Genomic DNA, 22,571 nt, shown 5'->3' with positions numbered 1-22,571 from the left:
GACTCTAACGAACCTTGTGATGGGCTGTTTTGATTTCTCTTCCCTATCCAATCCACTTCCTGTTGCACTGCATGATGGGCAGGCTCAATTTTGTGCATGACACCTGCAGCAAGTGTTGGTAGGTTCCAGCTTTCCTTTCTTACCTTTAGTTATTTGTATCATGTCTGTGAGTCCACAATCCACAAAATCAAAAATATTTAGTGGCACCTATAGTTACTCTATTGCGAACTTGTATTTTGGTTTGAGTCATTGAGGGGAAAAAGTTGTACATGTTTTTAATGTGTTCATCATAAATACTACTGTTTAGTGTTTATTTGGATAGCCTTTATTATCAGTGACGTGCCGTGAGCACTGGGGTTGGGTAGGCTGGGCATTGCAAATCGAGACCACCAATGTCAACACCAATGACAATTACATTGTTTCTGCTGGCACGTGTTAATTCAATTCAATTCAACTTTATTTGTATAGTGCAATTTACAACAAAGTCATCTCAATGCGCTTATCAAAATATAAAATTATTAATCAGAAAGAAAAAAACCAACAAGATCCACATGAACAAGCATTCAGCTATCTAACAAAATCAACGTTGTAAAACACACATTAAAGAAACATAAACAATTATTCAATATAGCCTCCATACTCTCCCAACAAGATATATTTCATGACACAGCAGCGCATCCGTTGTTTGTGTTGGAAACACAGAAACATGAAGAAAATGACAACAACAACAACTTGGAACAGCCTCAGTGAGGCTCATCCACAAAGTCATTTCTTTCATTCACTGTAGAAAATACGAACAATTTTCTGACGTTACCTTTGCTGAAGGTCTGGTAACTCAGGTGTTGGTCTCCCATCTTTTAAAAGCTGTCGTTTTTCCTCAAAAAAAGTTTCTTTATCGTCTCTAGCGCTGTCATCCTGCCTGTAGTGTTATCCCGCCCACTAGCTAGAGAACGTAGCAGCAGCGGTCACGTGATATCAATTCACTAATGTACTGTGAACGTACGTATAGCATTTAGCATAGCGTGGTTATGTCCAAAGGCAGCGTAGAGAGCTGCCTTTTTATGTAAATGGTTTTCATCTTGGGGAACTGACTGCACATGCGCAAACACATAAAAACATGCTATGGAAACAGAGGCAGAGCAGCAATGTGCTTTTGGGAGGGGGTGTGGCCTCCTCCTGCCTTACAGCGGAGTGAGACTGTGCAGCGTCTCTGCCTTACCAGGAAATAGCGATGTTTAGTCATTTGGGCTATGAAAAGCACAAAATGCTGACACTTTCAAACTTAAAGGTACTGTAGGCTATCGGGAATTGGAAAAATAAATAATTTATAATTATAATTGAAACAAAAATTCAAAATATCAATTCACCCTTGGCTAGGCACTGCCTACCTTGCCTACCTTGACTGCATGTCACTGTTTATTATATATTTTTATATATATATATATATAAATACACTACCTGGGTATACCTACACCTACTTCCTGCTTGCCCACTTTAGTTCTCCTTCTCGATTTAAATTTGGCTTCTGGCTGGTCTAACCTGATGCCTGAAATCCTTCAAAGACATTTAAATCTGAGGGAGTTCAATTGTAACATGCTCCTTGAAGCCCTCTGCCATGAACACCCTTTTGGACATGTCTTTACACAGACAGTACAGGATAGCTCTTTATGGATTTATTTTGTACATTAAACACACAAAACCAAGGTCTCTGCTGCAGTGTGCCAGGTTAGGTTCTGTGAACATAAAGCTTGAGTCAGTGGCAGAGGGTTAAATGGAGAGCTGTTGAATTGAATCCCTCTCCGACCACTCCTTACCCCTCCTCCTCACATCTATCTGGCGTTGTGTAAATGGCTCCACTGATCCACTGTGTATTTTTGCTGACTTGATTTTCCCTCCAAAAAAGTTCCCATGATGCACGGTGGTAATCCAGCCTCCGTGTCTGCGGCCACCACATCTGCCACAAGTGTTCCCTTCGCAACTGCCTCCACCAATCAGGTTTGCACCTTACCAACTCATCTATCTACCTTCCAACCAACCAACCTACATAGCGATCTAGCTTTTTATCTGTGTCTAATGGTTGGGGGGGGTCAGTGCTCCCACTTGTTGGCCTACACCAGAGACCAACATGCAGTTCATATTACAGCATCTTCCTTTTCTTCTGTCTCTCTAGAGAAAAACTATGTTTTGCCTTTATTCTGTGTCCTCATTGTAATGCCAATTTTTGTCCTTTCCCATTTTGAGGACTCTTCTTTATCAAAGTTGACTACCAACGAATACATGCAATTGGTATGTATAAGGTAGTTCTTTTCAAACAGTTGTAAAGCCATTTGCACAGCTTGTGCAACAGTTGCTATCTGTGCCCTTTAGTGCTTGGCTTTTTCTCCTTTTGTTTATTATTTATTTTGTTTTTGATTTTTTTTGTCTATTTTGCTGCTGCTTTCAGCACTTATTGCTGAGCTTTACCATATCTCTTATGCATAAAATTTGATATTAGCCTCATCAAAGGCAGATAAATTAGTCTTTTCAAATTCTTCATCATTGAAACTCGTTTTTGAGTTGGGTTTTTTTCGTCGAAAGTGTGCAGGTCAACAACATGGAGAACCTAAATTTGCATAAGGGAATCCACCATACAGACAGTTGCCCATCCGCTCCATTCATCACTCAGCTCCTTTCAACCGCCTTCCCCTTTCCTCTGCTTTCCACTTGTATGCAAACACTTGTACCTTCTGTCTATCGTTTGAAACAATGTGCCATAACTGTTGCCAAAAAAGCTGTTTCTCTCTTCTTACTTTTGAACCTTTACAGCACTGAGCTCATCTTACCTCCAGAGGATGTGTTTTAATTGCATTGCATTGTTTGTCCACGCTGGAATTGTGGCTTCGGGAAGCTTCATTTCATTTCTTGTCTGTTTTCCATTCTCCAGATTCCAATAATATCAGCAGATCACCTGAGTAGTCACAAGTACTTGACTCAAATGTAGTTCCTCTCAAGAACAGTGAGTTTTTGTCCTCTGCTTGTATCACAATCTCTGTCTTAAGGTTACTTTGAATCTTGTATACATTTTTATTGAGTTCCCAAAAAACAAGTGAAATCCATCATGTCTTCCAGATCAAATGAATGTGTGCTGGCACCGTCCAAGCATCAAGAGTTCAGCCTTTATGTACATAACCTTCAGAATGTCAAGCAATGGGACAAAGAGGGCCTGCCATCTTGATGATCTTATCACAAGTGTCAAAGGAAACAACACATGGTCCGTGCCATTATCCCCTCATATCAATATCCAGAAAGACTTGGCGTCCAATTTAACATCCAGTCGAGAGAAGAGGACCGTTGGGTGACGGCGGGAAGCGTTAATTTACACCTCTGTGTTTGATTAAACCACAGCACTCAGTTTCTTCTAATTATCATCATTACTGCATGCACAGAAGGTCATGGGCGTTGTTACATGAGACGACATCTTGTGCTGGTACATTAGTAGACCAAGATATTTTGTTCCTTTTTTGAAAAAATTTCTCCTGCTTTTTTTTTTTTTCCTTCTTCAATTGATAGCCATATATCATCGTTTACAAGTGAAATGCGAAGCATGCACCTTGAATTTGAAATGAATATTTGAAAGGCACAATAATTTTAAGAGGAATTTTGTTTGCCGGATGAATTAGGCATGTACAGTATTGTGTTTTTATGGCTACTAGTGAAACTAGATGTTGAAATGAGGGTCTTGGACATATGAATGTTCTGGGTAAGCCAACATACCTGTGTACCTTGAAAGCACAGCCAGGCTAGCTTTTCTCACCTTGTCATGTGCCATCAAGGCCGTACAGCTACAACCAGAGTGTTATCTCAGCAGTGTTATTTGTTTACCGAAGGTAGAAGTTTTGTATGTCTCTTTATTTTTTCTTAGTTATGTTTTTTGTTTTCAGGTTTTTCATTGTGCGTGGGTTTTTTTTAAAAAAGACCCTTTTCAGAAGTGGGTTTTTGTTTGCCAAATTTGATGCTTTTTGTGGTTTGAAATCAAAATAGGTTTTTTTTTTTCCTAGTTTGTTGTACATCTTTACATTTGGGTGTTGATTTAGTTTGTTTGATTATGTCCACTGACCCTAGTCTGGAGAAGTGGCGGGTGTAGCGTTGATTGACGTTGGGTTACGTGGTTTCCCCTCTTCTAAAGAGGAGCAGCTCTGAAACTGTGTCTCCAAGAAGCACTGTTGAACCATGTGTTGAACCATGGGATTTTGAAACAACAGACCCAAAGGTCTATTAGGTCATTTAAACCACATGTGCACTTGAACACTTACATTTCTGTTCCCTCTTTCTTTTTTATTTTAATTTTTTTAAAGAAAAAATAGACGCATCCTATCCAAGGTGAACCTTCAATTTTAGGGGATTACAAGGCAATACGTGTCATCCACTTGTAGATCTGTCTACGAATACCAAAGCACAGTTTTTCTCTTAATCCTCTTTCAGAATGGGTCCCAGGAAACATCTCTCGAGAGGCTTAAAATTAAGGAAACATGTTTATCATCTTTAATCCAACTGTCTGTTTTTATAATCACGTCCTCTTTTATGGTTTTACACCAGTGTGTAGTGTGTCTTTATGATTGTAATGTACCTAACAAAGCCTTAGATTACAAGTCATGGGTCTTTACCCAATCAAATGTACCTTCAATCACCGTACAGATAAAGAACACCAATGATGTTTTATAGTTTTCTCACACGCTTATGTATGTTCTTGTTTCTCTCTGTAAAAGTAACAAATACTCTCTTAAATTTAATTGAATCTATATGTTATGTACTACTTAAGAATTCAAATCTATTGGAGGTATGTAGTTTTAGACTTTACTTTTTTTTTCGCCTTACTATATATTACTTGACAAAAAATGATATAGTCATTGTAGACGTTGAGATAGTAAGACATAACGTTTTCAAACCATATAAATGATTGTGTGTCAGTTTGAAATATTCACTTCATTCATATAGCTGGATGTCTTTCTTCTGTTTGTGATACAAGGAATGAGATCAATTATTCTGCTGCCGCCGCAGCACCTCTAAGGTAGACAACAAAGGGTTTTAACAGACTTTAATGATCCTTGTAATGTGTCAACAACACCTTTTTGAAAATACTATGGTATTGAAATCTAGGTTGTCCATGTTTCGGAGTAAAAAATTGTTTTCTACTGTATCCATTTCAAAGAGATATGTACTTATGTTTGAATATTTCTTAAGTTTGCCCTGAATGTCAGGCCAAAACGATCAGTGAGAATGAGGGGTGTTTTATGGACGGTGAGATTCAAGGATTTGGAGAAGTCGAGGCTTTCCTCCTCGAGAAGAGTCCAAAATGCTGCAGATAATGAGTTTAAACCTAAGGGACGAAGGTTGACTTTTTGCACTTCTGTATATAGTCAAATGAACAGAGAAAAAAATGTGTATCATATTGAGATATTATTTTGAATAGAAAAGATCTATAATTATAAGGATATTTGTTAGATTAATTTAAATTCTTCAATTAGAAGACCAGCTAAAAAAAAAAATAAAATTGCTTGCAAAGAAAGGCACTAGTTTCTTGGCCAATGCATTCAGAGAAAGCTATGCGCTTTTTGTCTTATTTTATAAGAGGCTACTATTGGCAGGAAAAGTTTTAGGGGAGCATATCCACCCATGTCATGCTAACATCACTTCTTCCCATTAGATGACGTATCCAATAAGGTCCATTTATCATTAGTTGGACTGTGTCGTGCAGTATTGCTGCTCCCATGGTGCAACTGGTACAGCCGCCATCTTTCAAAAACTATTCTATTATAGTTTCATATACTGCATGTGAACGAACAAACATGTAAACATAAGAGATATGTGTGACAAGAACTCACCTTCAGACTCCACAGTGCACAATATCTGTCATCTGATTAACCATTCACGCTGAGGAGAAACATAGCTTTACTAAGAAGCCATTTCACACTCGTGTGATGTAATGTTTCCTAAGCAACAATATTATTTCAAATATTAGCACTCATCCACCCCAGATAGGTTCTCACAGCCATATATTTGAAGCCAACTCATGAGCATGTGCTCCTGCTACCATAGCTGTGCACTTAGCAGGTGAAGACTCATCACTCCAAATGCATATTTGGCAGATTTGTCTTTGACATGAATGTAAGAGTTGCAGGTCAGGGACATCATGTTTCGGACCCCCAGTAGCTCTACACAGTTTCTGCAGAACCAAAGCACCATTTTCTCTCAAACCGATGTTCAGTTTTCCTTCCGGATCTCTTGGTATCTTCCCTGCTGAGTGCACATAATCGCTTTAACTGCTTTTTACTTGTAAGTGCACCCACCGATTATGTATTTGCTAACAGTTCCTACTCAATAATGTACTATTCTGTCTTCAGATTTGTTTATGCACATTTTATTGTTGCTCTTATTGACTCTTGCTGTATGGATGAAAAAAAAAAATCTGAATAAAACTTTCGATTTGCTCATGCAACTCTGTGAGTGTCATTTGTAACTTTGCAGTGATGGGGTCAATTACATTACATTTTCAATTACGATTACAGTGACTATTTTTTTTTTCTCCAATTAAATTACAATTTATTTTTTTTATCCTCAAAGTCAATTACAATTACAATTTATTTATTTATTTTATTTTTTTCAGGCAAAAATTATTCACCATTTGATGTTAATAAATAAAATAAAGTGTATCTTATATGAACATGTAAAAACCATGTTTAATTAGACCCATACATACTTATCAACATATATATCTCATATCTGATTAGCATTCCTGAAAAGGTGCAGGAAGAAGTAAACTTGTCAAATCCAACCCTTTCTCCAGTATTTAATAGTTATATATTATTATTGTCTTTCTTTATTAATTAATAATACAATTAATTACCACTACTGAACCTGAAAAAAACAAAAAAATAAAAGGTAACCTTCCTCTTGTGTTAGTATCTCTTGTGATAGCGGGTCCTAAATCAGCTGTAAAATACATTAAAAACAAATATCTATCTAATTTATTTCCTGTCTATTGGTTACCATGTTAGGCTTCCTAATCAATGAAAGTATAGGTTTGAATATTTTTGGTGTGAGCATCTGAGACTTTTTTGTGTCACTAAACCCCTAGAATGATATGTTTAATTACAGGTAAAATGTGGGAAAGCTTGATATGAAACATATTTAAATAATTGTTAACTACATACTGTACGTGTAGAACTGCAACATGGTTCCCCTGTTTTGCATTAAATTATAATTAAACTTTTATAGAATTTTCAAAGCAATTACGTTTACAAAGTCAATTATCTGAACTCAATCACAATGTATTTACAATTACGACAGCAACAATTTTTTTTTTTTTTTTTTTAATTTAAAAATACACCATAATTGTAATGAATTATCACTTACATGATTACAATTATAATTGACCCCAACCCTGGTTCTTTGTGGGGACTGGTCCCAGTGCAGGAGGTTATGATTAATGGATGAATAAAGGTAACAACCGGTTGCGATATAGTCAACATTAATCCCTGAATTTCACTCTCATCTGCAGCCGCCTTCATTTTAGAACATTCAGTTAAATTTGTGGAGCAGCTCTGTGGAGAATAGAAGGCTACATTGATTCTACCAGGGGTAATTTTACACATTATAATATTTATTATCTGGGTCAGAGTGCTTTGGTGAATTGAATTAACTATTAACCTACAAAAAAGGGATTTTCTGTAAATATTTATGAGGACGTTAGAAAGTTTTTAAAACTAAATGCTGACTTGGTTAACTTCAATATTTATGCAAAATAAAATCTACTTAAAGCACCAGTTTAATTCAGGTCAGGTGTGTTAATATGATTGTCTAACTCATTTTTTTCAAGTTTTTCAGGACACAATAAAAAACTTCACCAAAAGTGTGACACACTTGACATTGGCCATTATATCTTAAAGGGGTCAAATCACATGATCTGATCAAATGAGGATGTAGTCGATTTTACCTTAGATGGCCGACGTCACGCAGAGATGATTTAAAGAAGAAAAAGAACAATTTTGACAAAAACTGACTTAGCTGATTATTTTAACAGTGTGACGATATTCAGACGTAACAAACAGAACAGAGAATTGTATTAGCATCTATAGAGCCACAATATAATCTCATGTATTGAGATAAAAATCTTGATACGCCAAACATTGAAGCTTAGATTTCAGCATATGCTCGCTACCTCTTCACTTAAAGGAGGAGGGACTCACTCCCACAACCCATCAGGAACACATTTTAATTACATTATTGCACAACTTTAAAACACTCCTCAAAACCCACCTGTTAAAATGTGCTTTTCCTTTACCTTTCTTTTACTTTTATTGTTATTTCTTTGCTTTCTGTTTTCTGTAAAGCGGCTTGGAGTTCCAAAAAAAAGCTTGTCATTTAAGGTCCAATGTGACCATCTGCATTGTGGGGGGGGGGGGGGTAACTAGTAACTAAAGCTAAAGGTCATTGTTATTTACATGGTGAAATAACAATTATGAGACACGTTACAAGATGCAGCAGGAATATAGAATATAATAATAATATAATTTCAATATGTAATATAAACATTGTGTTTTAAACAGGAGTTCTCAACTGGTCTCACCTCGTCATTAAATTGCGACCTTTTTTATTTTTTTTTTATTATTCAACCAACCAAATTTAGTTTTTCAAAAATAGCTGTTGAAAATACACACATATATTTAAAAACATAAATCTATATATTTTCCTGTGCAACATACATTTCACAGCACGCCTGTCAAAAGAGAAGTTTCTTTCAAAATAAAAGACCAAGTCCAACATGAGAGACAAGTATTTATTTATTTTTTGACCCACTTTTGGATCCCGACCCACCAGTTGAGAATTGCTGTTTTAAACTGTTAATGTTGATTTGAATGAGCTTGAGGCAAAGTCAGAAAAAAATGATGCTAAAAGATCAATTCTTAATATTTTTTAGAGCCTAAAATGAAGAATAGAATTACTGACAAGAACCCTTATCTTTAATATCTTCTATCTATCATTTATTTATCCCTCATCCTTTATACTTATCATTATCATTATTATTATTATTATTGTTTCTTTGTTTTTTGTTCCACGCACCAACTACCAAGTTAAATTCCTTGTGCTGTCTTAAAACTGTACTTGGCCAATAAAACATTTCTGATTCTGATTTGGATTTGAAAAATAACTAGTAACTTTTATTTTGAGTAATATTTAATATTTGACTAGTTATTTTTTTGGTGACTTTTTATATTTATTCCTTGCGTTTTTAGACAAATATCTGTACTTTCTACGCCTTATTATTAATGAGCTGCTTACTTTAAAGACCTTCGAAGATGACGCCAAGACGTAACAAGATGCACAATTTTGGTAGTTTGAGCTTTTTTTTCTGCTAAGCAGGTCCCTTAGTTTTATAGTTAACATTTTCAAGTTTTTAAAAATATTAAACTCAAAGCTGCTCTGGGTTTAATTAAGAATTTGCAATTTTTTTTTTATTTTTTTTTTTTAAAACATTTTATTTACAAATTGTATCTATAATAAGTGCTAAATTCTGGTGTTCTTTAATGAACAGATTTAATTTATTTCCCTGTACCAGTTTTCTACAAGTTTTTTAAAAAAAATGTAAACTCAAAACTGCTCGAGTTTAATTGAGAATTTGCATTTTTTTTTTTTTTTTTCTTTAAACATTTTATTTACAAATTGTATCTATAATGAGTGCTAAATTCTAGTGTTCTTTAAGGAACAGATTTAATTTATTTCCCTCTACCAGTTTTCTACAAGTTTTTTTTAAAAAAAAAAATGTAAACTCAAAACTGCTCGAGTTTTATTAAGAATTTGCATTTTTTTTTTTCTTGACACATTTAATTTACTTTTTTAATTTATTTATTATGAGTGCTAAATTTTCCAGGTGTTCAAAAGTCACAGATTTAACTTGTTTCCATGTACCAGTATTCTACAAGTTCTTTAAAAAAAAAAAAAAAATGGAATTTGCTGGTTTAAACGCCCTGTTTTATTATTGAAGGGACATTTTTACTTTTTTACTGAAGTATATTTTGTAGCATGTACTTTTTTACTTTTACTCAAGTAAGGGAGCAACTTCAATACTTTTACTTTTACCGGAGTAATTTTTTCTTCAAGTATCTATACTTTTACTTGAGTACTGAAGACGAGTACTTTTGCCACTTCTGTTTGTACTTAAGTAGAATATATCAGTACTCTTTACACCTCTGGCTCTAACTGGTTCTCAAAATAAAGGTTCCAGAGACCGGGGACCCCCACTGTACCTGAAGGTGGTTGAACAGACATTGAAGAACATGTGGAGACAGGGCCATCGATAAGAGGAGAGCTTTTTGGGACACATCCATGAAGTCAGCAAAATGATGGTCCATTGTTCTTTGAATCTGTAATAACCACATTTATTTATTCATTACTTGGGCCATTGTATATATAGTCATTTTAAGGATGTAAATACTTGTTTTAATAAGAAATAAAAATGGCTTAAAAGTGACCAAAAATGGTGGAAAAGGTGGTGAAATAGGATTTTAAAAACCACAGAAATTGTTTAAAGTTGTAAATCAGAGTGGCTAAGAACAGACAGAAAAACTGGTAAAATGGGTTCAAAGTGTCAATGTTGGAACAGTTAGTTTAAACTGGCCAATAATGGTCATGACAAATAGTGACTGTGATTAAATTTGCAAAAATAAGCATGAAATATGGTTAAAAAAATTTTTAAAAAAGAGGTTAAAAGTTACAAATGGGTCAATATATGCAACATTGGGTAGAAAAGTGGAAAAAGAATGTGCAGAGAAGGCGTTGAAATTTGATGGAGAAGTGGCAGAAATGGGAGTAATGTTGCAAAAATGCATTAAAAAGGAGCAAAACTATGGCAAGAAAAAGAGATGATTAGAGATGAAATTGTTAAAAAAAAATAAAAAAAAAACAGAAAAAAAATAAATAAATATATTTTTAGTTTCTTAAAGGCATCTGGTGACCCCCCTCCCAGTGCCTTGCGACCCCAAATGGGGTCCCTACCCCAAGGTTGAAAACGTTGTTCTCACTAAACTCGTGCAGGGCAGAGGTCACGCACGGCAGGACTTTTAGGACGTGCACGCGCCTAGCAGGAAGTGCCCTGTGCTGTGTTACGGCTCCTTTAAGAAGACGGAACTAAGCGCTTTGACGCGCTGCTGCTGCTGCTGCTGAGGATGTGGGCAGGAAACGCCATGCAAGAGGCGAGAAGAGAAGCGATCACGCTTCCCCGCACCGTTGCACAACAGCGAGCGACCAACACGCGCGTGAATGTGGCCCGATGAGCGTGTAACAGCGGCCTGTCCCCGCGGACGGTAACGGAGCGTTAACCGAGCCACAGCGCTGCTTCCCCGGCCTGCTCGCTCTCAACACATCGCTGCTGCCGCGTTCCGCTCCCACCATGAGGGAGTACAAAGTGGTGGTTTTGGGCTCGGGTGGAGTCGGCAAATCTGCGCTGACGGTCCAGTTCGTCACCGGTTCCTTCATTGAGAAGTACGATCCCACCATAGAGGACTTCTACAGGAAGGAGATCGAGGTGGATTCTTCTCCATCGGTGCTGGAGATCCTGGACACCGCCGGGACCGAGCAGTTCGCCTCCATGAGAGATCTGTACATTAAAAACGGACAGGGCTTCATCCTGGTCTACAGCCTGGTCAACCAGCAGAGCTTCCAGGACATCAAGCCCATGAGAGATCAGATCATCAGGGTGAAGAGGTACGAGAGGGTGCCCATGATCCTGGTGGGGAACAAGGTGGACCTGGAGGGTGAAAGAGAGGTCTCCTCTGGGGAGGGCAAGGCCCTGGCCCAGGACTGGAGCTGCCCCTTCATGGAGACCTCAGCCAAAAACAAAGTGTCCGTTGATGAACTGTTTGCAGAAATCGTGCGACAGATGAACTACTCCACAGTTCCCAGTGGTGGAAACCAGTGCTGTTCCTGTGTCCTGCTTTAGGAACCACACACACACACACACACACACACACACACACACACACACACACACAATCAACCATCCTGCTGGCTTTCTTAGGCTAAAACTATTCCATGTCTCCCTCTTCACACTGTTGTCTTATTGTTGCACACGACAACCATCGATGATGTATCATAGTCTGGAAAAGTGTTTACACGACAAAGTACTTGAATGTTTCGGGAGATTTTTTTGTTTTTATAGCTTTGTATCTATCGGACACTTCTCTGGAAATGTGCCTCAATGTGGGAATGTCGTTTTTTTTCTTTCATTTTGTGAAACCTAAGAGACGTGTGTTTTCCTGCTTATTTTTTGTGCTGTTTTTTATTTGAAGTGGTTCCAAATCTGAGGTGTACTAGTTGTGTTTTGTTGGAAGATCGGCGGCGATGGCGGTGTTTAGTTGGGTGCCAAATCTCTCTGGCAGAGATGGGAGTGTTCTCCATCAGGGTTTTTTTTTTTTTTTTTTTTTTTTTTGTGCTTACAGGAGATTCTGCTCGTATTTAAAATCAATCAACCAATCAATCAATCACCACTGGAGCCTTGCACAGGTTACACAAATCCAGTCTTGTGTTATTTAGCCAAAATTCCCCTATTTGATCCCACAGGTGCTGACACACACACACACAGACACAGACAGAGAGAGAGAGAGAGATGCTGTAAATCTTGGGTTATGTGTGGTGTTATTTCCTATATGATGGACGTGTGCACAAACCAGGACCGTAGTGCACTGCTTTGCTGCATGGGGGGTGGGGGTGGGGGGGACACACAGGGACCCCCGTGTCAAGTGCCTTCCTACAAACTCTCCTGTGACTGTGCCAACTGATGAGCCCGACTTCTTCTGCAGTGTGTCTTGATGGCAATCAGAACTTCTTTTTTTCTTTTTTTTTTTTGGTGCAGTTTAAATGCAAAGCGCTTCTTCCTGTTTTACTGTCTGGGAACTGCAGCTTGAAATAGATCTGCTATTTTAACAGGTCAACAGGTCCTTTTTTGGGCAGTACTAGTCAGTCGTTTTGTCTACTAAGGTTTTTAGTTCAGTGGATGGCAAGCCATGTCCGCATGTTTTATGGAAAATGTTCCCTTTTTAAAAAAAATTAAAAAAAATGTGCAGTTTTTTTTTTTGATTGATCTGTAATTGTAACTTTCCCCTTTTGACAAATCGTCTGGCGTTCCGTGGATGGTTTGGAATACTTGTGATATAAAACGCATTTTATGTAACACTTTGTCTGAGCTCGTCTTGGCTTGAAAATCACTGATCAATGTCTACAACAGGGGGTGTCAAACGCGTTTTAGTTCAGGGGCCAAATAAGAAGCAGTTTGATCTCTAGTGGGCCACAGATTTTATGCAGGAAAACAAGTATTTTCATTATTGTGCCCTAGTTTACACTTCTATCTATACATAAAATACAAAATATGTAAGAAACTGACAATATCCAAGCAATAAGTGATAGGAAGTAGTGCCAACTGGATCTTTACTTCAAATTTCCTAGAATTTGTGACTAATTTCTTTTTAATTAAGGGAAATATCATGGAAAATTGAAGGATTTTGTAAGAAGTTTTAATTTTTTCACCAGTTTAACATTAAAAATGACTACAATCATGCTATATATATACATACATAATCGCATAATTGCGATTATGTATGTATATATAAGCTCCAGGAGTGTTGAGTTTCAATTACACAATGATTCATGTTTTTCTTTGTAATTTTTTCTTTCTCCCGAGGGCCGAATTGGATGCTCCAAAGGGCCCGATTTGGCCCCCGAGCCACGATCTAGACACTGTGGTCTACAACTTCCATTTCATTTTATCTAGATTTGTGGATTGGGGCAAAATCCAGAATAATCAGAGAAATATTAATAATTCAGGACTCTGGGATTTGAATTAGGATTCTCCAAAATCATGAAATGATATGAGTAACCTTTGTATGGATTATTTAAAGATTCTAAGTTCTTAAACTCTAAATCAATGATGACAAGGACTGGCAATGCATGTTTTAAACATGTTTAATGATTGAACAACAAATCGAATAACAAATATCCTTAAAATAAACCCTTCACAATATTATTAATTTAATATTAAATACAAGTCTAAAGAAAATAGTACACGATGTATGCTCTTGTTATTAACAGTCATAAATTTAATTTTACTGTTCTGAATTTCTAAAATACGCTGACACTCAGACTGTCAGGACTGACACATTCATAGATCACACCTATGGCTTATTTTCGAACTCCGGTTCAGAGGGTTTTTGACTGTGGAAGGACACAATTTGACACACAAACTATACACAACTCAACAGTTTCCCACTGGGAGTCAAACCGTGGGACGTCTAACTGAATGGTAGCTAACCTGAATGCTAACCAATACGCTACACCAACGATTCTCAACTGGTGGGTCGCAGACTTGTAATGGGTGGGTCGCAGACAGCAGGTCAAAAATAAAAAAATACTTAATATCTCTCATGTTGGACTAGTCTTTTAATTTGATGAGGAATGCAGTGAAAACCATTTTGCACAGGAAAATATATAGATTTATGTTTCAAAAACATATATGTGTGTGTTTTCAATGGTTATTTTTGAAGAGCTACATTTGGTGGGTTGCATTTTATTGACTGTGGCAAAATGTGGGTCCCAGGGTGAGACCAGTTGAGAACCCCTGCACTACACTACTTCCCCCTGTACTCACTCACTCACTATTTCTGTTTCACTATCTTATACGTAAAAACTTTGGAGCAAAACTTCACACATGTATTGAGAAAAGAATAGAATAGGGTGTGAAAACAAGGGATAATGATGTAAAAGGTTTATTAAAGCAGTGGTTCTCAAACTTTTATGGCTCAAGTACCCCCTTTGTCAGACGACAACATTTTGCTTAGAAAACTATTTAAAAACAACTAAGGGACATAATGATGGAATGACTGAGTGATTCATTAGATTTAGTAAATAAGTGGGGGAAAAAACTGTATTTTGTGCAGTGGTTCCAAACCTTTTTTTGGATTGTGACCCCATTTTAATACCAAGAATCTGGCAACGCCAAAGACATTTTCTTTCAGTTTTTGGTCATGTTTGAGCTCCTTTGTTTTTCTTTTCTTTTTTTTTTACTACATTTTAGTTCAACTAGATTTATATTTCACAAAGTGAAAGTATAGAAATGCAATTGTTTAAGATTGTGTGTTGTTTTCATAAAAAAAAAAAAAAAAATTATATTTACAATTATCAGAAATTTCAGGTGAAAAACACTGACTTAGTTGCTCTAGAATAGATTTATTTCTGTCATTTTTATCATTTTCGGTCATCTCACACCTGTCCAGCTAAGACTGACACTTTATTTGTTCATTTTCCATTCTCTCTATCTCAAGTTCCCCCAGTAGTGCTATTGCGTACCCCCGTTTGAGAAACACTGTATTAAATGTAATCATTAGTGGAGGGGGGTTTTGTGCTGTCAACAAAATCACTATGTTTTGCAATAATTCAGAATATCTCTCAACATGTTTTTTTTTTAATAGAAATGTTTTTATTAGATTTAAGGGAAAAAAAAGTATCATTGCAGCTCCTTCTAAATCCAACCATGTTGATTGCAATCATGTTGAAAAGACATCACGCTTACGCAAGACATAACAATTCATATTTATTTGTCAATATTTTTCGAAAATCTGCAGAAATGACATCAATACTTGAAATATTTCCGATGTAAACTGTGAAAGTTGCAGCTGTAGCTGACATACAATAACTGTATTTAGTCGTTGACCATGTGCATGCTGTGCTTCTCTAGTCACATGACCATTCTCTCACTCAGGGATGGCAGTCATGGTGAGAGGAAGTGTCTGACTGCACTGGTTTGTGTTTCCAGTCAGGGTTTCAGCTGCTTTCCCTGCTGCCTGTTGCTGGCTTTCATGGCGTCAAAGTGCAGGAAGAAGAGAGAGCTTGTTGTGTCCACGGCCAAGTGTGCTCAGCCATGCAGGCTGTAGGCTGGCATCTGGTGAAAGGCTGCACACAAGCAGCCAATGAGTCGCTGCCTGGAGTGTTCCTGACCACAGAGATTAAAGGTCAGATTATCAATCCAAGGGCATCCTTACGCTGCGGAGAAATATTGTGTTATACGCTTTAGTGAGTGTGTTGGTGAACAGCAGATCTGAGCTATTCATGAATCAGTCATGAGATTATACAGGAGTCATTGTAGGTAAATAAATACAACAACCATTTAGGAAAATGACACATTAAATATCATAGATCAGTGGTTCTCAAACTTTTTTTTTGGCTTCAGGTTTTCTCTACTGTTCTCTACCCCCTGATGTCCGACGACAACATTTTGCTCAGTATTCTCAGAATCAGAATCAACTTTATTGACCAAGTAATGTATTGAATACACACGAGGAATTTGTCTTGGTGACCTGTGCTCTCTCTGATAGTGTAAACATTAAATAATAACGATCAACTAGAATAAAGAAAAATAAATAAAAAAGAAGTATAAACATAAATATAAAGAGTAGTTAGACTAATGTGTGCAAACTAAATAAAATAACAAGATAATAATAATAATAATAATAATAATGAAATGAAATAAAAATACAATAATAATAATAAGATAATAGTGCAGTAGTGCATTGATGAGTAGTGCAGGTGAACATTTAAATGAAAATATTATGTCCATGAACATTCTCAGTGACAGGTTGATCCAGGGTTGTTATGTTTAGTTCCAGGTTATTTCACAGAAACAAGTCTGACACTCTATGACTGTTTAGAGTCTGGGGGGAAGAATCTGTTTTTATGGCGGGTAGTTTTGGCGTACAGTGATCTGTAGCGTCTGCCGGAGGGGAGGAGTTTAAACAGATTGTGTGCAGGGTGTGAGGGGTCTGCAGTGATGCTACCTGCCCGTTTCCTGACCCTGGACAGGTATAAGTCTTGGATGGAGGGCAGATCAACACCAATGATCTTTTCTGCAGTCCTGACTATCCTTTGTAGTCTGTGTCTGTCTAGTTTGGTTGAAGATCCAAACCAGACAGTGATGGAGGTGCACAGAACAGACTGAATGATGGAGGTGTAGAACATGATCAGCAGCTCCTGGGGCAGGTTGAACTTCCCCAGGAACCTGAAGGAGTCCACGGAAGCCACTTTGCTAATCAGAATGGGAAGGAGGGGGAATGGGAAGGGGGATTTCTCCTGAAGTCCACTGTCATCTCCACAGTCTTGAGCGGGTTCAGTTCCAGGTGGTTCTGACTGCACCAGAGAGCCAGCTGTTCCACCTCCCGTCTGAAGGCAGACTCGTCCACGTCCCTGATGAGACCGATGACGGTGGTGTCGTCTGCAAACTTCAGGAGTTTCACAGAGGGGTCCCCTGAGGTGCAGTCATTGGTGTAGAGGGAGAATAGAAGTGGGGAGAGAACACACCCCTGAGGGGCGCCAGTGCTGAGTGACCGGGTGCTCGATGTGATGCTTCCCAGCCTTACTTGCTGCTTCCTGTCAGACAGGAAGTTGGTGATCCACTGACAGGTGGATCCCGGCACTGTGAGCTGGGTGAGTTTCTGGTGAAGGATGTCCGGGATGATGGTGTTGAATGCAGAGCTGAAATCCAGCTTTATATAGATTATACATAAATATGTATTTATTTTCTACCTCGTCTACATTAAGAATGGAAACATTTAAGCAAACATTCCAATAATTAATTAAATACTAATTAACCATTTATGAACTAAGTAACCAATCAATTAACAAATACATTTAATTTAATTTATTGGTTTATTTGCCAGGGACAGTGTACAATAATATTAATACTGAAAATATACCAGAATTAGCCAAAAGGCAATTTTTATTCTGCAGTCCTTGGACAGAATGTTCAATTTTCACCCTAAAAGATTAACATTCCAAAAATAAATTATTTGTAAATTTAGTATACCTTTCACTTTAAAATAAATATATTAAAAAAACACATTCAAACAATAAACAAACCAACAACAAACCATGTATTTATTTATTTATTTATGAATACACATTGAGGATAATTTCTAAATAAACATAAAATACATAAAGAAATAAATGAGCATTCTAAAAATAAGGTTATTGTTAAATTATTGATTTTATTACAGTATTTATAATGTATCTATACATTTTATTTGTTTATTGATTCATTGATTCATTTATTCATTCATTCGTAAACGAGAAAAAAATACACAAGACCAATATGAAATTCACAAAAATAACAGAGAAACATACAACACGACATATAAAACAACCAAACGACACTAAAAACCCACAAACATTTAAAAACGACAACAAAAACAGAGAAAAACATACTGAATAAATGCACTAAATACTGTTTCATTCTTCTTTATTTACAAAATGAGATTCTTTAAAATGTGTGTTATCACTCATACATTCTATGATTATGCTCTATAGTTGTTTTTTTCACAGAATTCTGAGCGGACAAAGGGGGTACTTAAATACAAAAGTAAGAGAAAGGGGGGATACTTTAGCCAAACAAAAGTTTGACAACCACTGCTTTAAAACCCTCTTTGCTTTAAAGGTGCCAAACTCCCGAGTCACAGTTTGTCTAATAATAACTGACAGACACTTCACTGTGTATTTTTATATATATTCAAGCTGATTCAGCACTTTATCCAAAGGAGAAACCACAGATGTGCAGTCAGGTTATGACCTACAAACAACAGTACAGGTTTATAGTCCCTTCCACCCACTTCTGCTCAGTGCACAATCACACAAACATGTGGTTTATCCTGAACTTCCTCATGCACTAGAATAACTCAGAAACAAACACAGAGCAACAGTAACGTCAGCTAAAACTTGCGTAATTGATAATTAATAACTTAATAATAAATGATGGCGTAATTATTATTGTAATTTAAAAAACCTTTTGCTGCTATAATCCTAATTAAATTGTAATTTAGTTTAGATAATTGACTTTGTAATTGTAATTACCATGATAATTCTATAAAAAATTGCCATTGATAATTTAACGTAAAACTGGGAAACCATGTTACAGTTCTATGTACAGTTCTACACATATATAGCTAACAATTATTAAAATATGTTTCTTATAAGGTTTACCGACATTTTACCATTTAAAAAAATAAATAAATTTAGGGGTGTATACTGACACATAAAAGGCTCAGATGTTCACACCAAAAATATTAAAACCTATATTTTCATGGATAAGGAAGCCTAACAAGGTAAGCAACAGATAGATAGATATAGATATTTACAGCTGATTTAGTATCTGTTATCAAAAGAGATGGTTAACTTGTAATAGTTATATATTTATTTCAGTATTTGTAATTCATTGTAATTGAACTTTAGTAATTGAGGGTGTAATTGTAATTGACTTTATGAGGATAAAAAAAATTGGAATTTTATTGTAATTGGAAAAAATGCTGGTCAATGTAATCACAGTAGAATTGTAATTGAAACATGGGTAATTGAAAACGTAATTGTAACTGAAAAATGTAATTGACCTTATCTCAAACACATCAGTTGAAACACAGATGAGTTTGTTAAATATAAAGTAAAGGAAGTGAGTTGCTGATCGGGCATTTCCTCTTTACATTTCACTGCTTATTAATGGCATGTTGCAGAAAAGAAGCCGTATCTCTGTTTAACCACAAGGAACTAACTTCTGCCTTCATGGTGTGTGTGATATGACCTGTGTGTGTGATATGACCTGTGTGTGTGATATGACCTGTGTGTGTGATATGACCTGTGTGTGTGATATGACCTGTGTGTGTGATATGACCTGTGTGTGTGATATGACCTGCGTGTGTGATATGACCTGCGTGTGTGATATGACCTGTGTGTGTGATATGACCTGCGTGTGTGATATGACCTGTGTGTGTGATATGACCTGTGTGTGTGATATGACGTGTGTGTGTGATATGACGTGCGTGTGTGATATGACCTGCGTGTGTGATATGACCTGTGTGTGTGATATGACCTGTGTGTGTGATATGACCTGTGTGTGTGATATGACCTGTGTGTGTGATATGACCTGTGTGTGATATGACCTGTGTGTGTGATATGACCTGTGTGTGTGTGATATGACCTGTGTGTGTGATATGACCTGTGTGTGTGATATGACCTGTGTGTGTGATATGACCTGTGTGTGATATGACCTGTGTGTGTGATATGACCTGTGTGTCTGATATGACCTGTGTGTGATATGACCTGTGTGTGTGATATGACCTGTGTGTGTGATATGATCTGTGTTATTTAAAACGTGAGCAGTGAAAGTGAGAAGAAACTTGTGATAAAGAAGAAACTTGTTGTGTCTCTGTAATCTGATCTCAGTCAGATCACATGACACCAGTCATCATTGTGGATCAGAGGTGACAAGTAACAACAAGTAACATTGTTTCTATACTTAAGTAGTTTTTTTCTGGTATCTGTACTTTATTTGAGTATTTATTTTTAGACGAGGACATCCGGACTCAAAACGTCTCTCACTTTTGTTGTTGTTGTTGTTGTTGTTGTTGTTGTTGTTGTTGTTGTATACCTCTGTTATTCATGAACATATTGGGCTGAAATTTGGTAGCTATAATTAATGGATGTGTACGCATCGACGCTCGAAGCCCGATTTTCAATTTAGGGCCCCAAAAGAAAGAAAAAAAATCAAAAAACCAACGTCAATTTCTCATTTATTTGCAACTCAAATATTACGACGATTGCTGATACCAAATCACTGGCACATACCAATATATAAATGGGGCCCATTACCCCGTACATGTCACAGGGGACCCTGGGGGCCAGATTTTTCAAATGACTACTCCTCTGTTAGTTCTTGTTAGATCAGAATGCAATTTGGTATGAATACTCTATGAATGAATATGATGAAACGCTCTGAGCCCTTTTTATTCTGGTCATTTCCAAATTTATTTTAAAGGTATTTCAACGTAGATTATGATTAAGCCTCAAACAATTCAAATAGGGGCCCCGGGGGTCCACCCTTTTTTTTTGGTAATTTCCATTAAAGTCGTTTTCCCATTTATTTGTGAGTCAAATATTGAGTGGTACTGAATGATTGACACGTACCAATATATGAATGAGGGTCATTGCTCCGTATGTGCCATGGGGGCACCAGGGGGCCCTCGGGGGCCCCATTTTTCAAATGACTCCTCCTCCATTAATGCTCGTTGAATCGGGCTGTAATTTTACATGGATATTCTATGAGCAAATGCAACAGCCTATAGGACACCTTTTTGAAAAGTCTCCTCTTTCTGGTAATTTCTAAATTTATCTGAACATTGTCGTGTGATATATTGTTTCAAAGGCAATTCAATTACAATTTTACGTCGGACAATTTCATTTGTGCTACTCGGTGGAACCGAGTCGTTTCATTGAATTCTCGGGAACTGTTTAGTGCCACGGCCAAAAAATACCAACTGTGACAGTCGGAATGTCACACAAATCAGTTTTTCTCCAATCCAGCTCAGCATGTTTTACATACTGTACATGTCACCACTCAAGCACACCTGATAGAAATATTGAGAGGACGGCCTCACCCCTGCACTGAATCCAAGCTACAAGCCTGACCTGAAAAGGACTCACAAAGCAGATCGAGAAATCTCTAAATCACATGAACTGAAATCAATGTGGCAGCTGACAACAACGCATATATTCAGTGTGGCCTCAGCAGTGAGAGAGAACTCGTGGGAGTAGTGAGAAGCAAATGTGGAAAACAAGGATTCATTTGTTCGTCTTGTATCCTGTACATGTTGGACTGATAGAGGAGGAGAATCCTGCTGTAAATCCACATCTTTCTTCAATAATCCATTTCTGTAGAAGGAACAGAAGAGGAGCTGTAAGTTTAAAAACACAGATCCCAGAGGGCCACAGTCAGGACTTGTTTTATTATCAAATGGACCTTATTAGAAAAACTGTAATTATGCAACCTATATATATATATATATATATATATATATATATATATATATATATATATATATATATATACAATTACTAGGGGTGTGTTTTGCCTAGCATTTGGCAATATGATTAGTATCCTGATAGGTCGTGATACGATACAATATATCTAGATAGTATAAAAAGTCTAAGGCAATTATTGCGGTATTTTTTTTCATATATGACTTAAGAAACAACTAATCTGTACATGTGTACACCTTCGTGAGAACATTATGTTTGAAATATATTTTACTGGCATATTTTACACAAAACATTGACTTTAACATGCCATGTGCCAACAGCTTAATATAAAAAAAAACATAAAATCTGCCTGTGGCTTTGAAACCATCTTGGCTTTAGTGCAACTTAAGAGAGGTATATGCCTAGAACAGCAAATAAATGCATAAAGTTAGAACTTTCTTTTTAGATTTTATTGAAAAAACACTAGCTGGTCAACATGCCCAGGTTTCAGCACTTCTTTGTGCAGTTATAATGTCTCCTGCAGTGGAAAAGGTTTTCCTTTTTAAATAAAGTTTTAAAAAAAAATGTAAAAAATAAAGAAATTGATATGGTTGCATTTAGAATCGATCCGAGAATCGCGCGACGTAATATCGCGATATATCACTGAATCAATTTTTTTCAACACCCTAACAATTACTACGTTTTTCATGTAAAGT

General features: G+C 36.8%; 2 protein-coding genes across 13 annotated transcripts in view; both read left to right on the top strand.

Moving 5' to 3' along the window:
- mbnl1 (muscleblind-like splicing regulator 1) overlaps window positions 1–6,475 on the top strand; it is a 61,398-nt gene extending 54,923 nt beyond the window's left edge. For 6 of the 12 annotated variants that reach the window (XM_028472148.1, XM_028472147.1, XM_028472155.1 and 3 more), the window contains 5 exons: window positions 83–118; window positions 1,904–1,995; window positions 2,242–2,286; window positions 2,924–2,995; window positions 3,109–6,475. In XM_028472148.1, coding sequence (XP_028327949.1) covers window positions 83–118; window positions 1,904–1,995; window positions 2,242–2,286; window positions 2,924–2,980 — 230 coding nt within the window. In that variant the 3' untranslated portion in view covers window positions 2,981–2,995; window positions 3,109–6,475. The remainder of the gene's footprint in view (window positions 1–82; window positions 119–1,903; window positions 1,996–2,241; window positions 2,287–2,923; window positions 2,996–3,108) is intronic. The other 6 variants (XM_028472151.1, XM_028472153.1, XM_028472152.1 and 3 more) reach the window with 6 other exon arrangements.
- A 4,694-nt stretch (window positions 6,476–11,169) lies between these two features.
- Window positions 11,170–13,204, top strand: LOC114478862 (ras-related protein Rap-2b-like). The gene has a single exon (XM_028472169.1). The coding sequence runs from the start codon at window positions 11,426–11,428 to the stop codon at window positions 11,972–11,974; it is 549 nt and encodes a 182-aa protein (XP_028327970.1). The 5' UTR covers window positions 11,170–11,425; the 3' UTR covers window positions 11,975–13,204.
- Window positions 13,205–22,571: the final 9,367 nt, after the last annotated feature.

This window comes from Gouania willdenowi, chromosome 17 (assembly GCF_900634775.1).
Source record: "Gouania willdenowi chromosome 17, fGouWil2.1, whole genome shotgun sequence".
NCBI classification, from domain to species: Eukaryota; Metazoa; Chordata; class Actinopteri; order Blenniiformes; family Gobiesocidae; genus Gouania; species Gouania willdenowi.
This window is presented reverse-complemented; position numbering and strand designations above follow the sequence as displayed.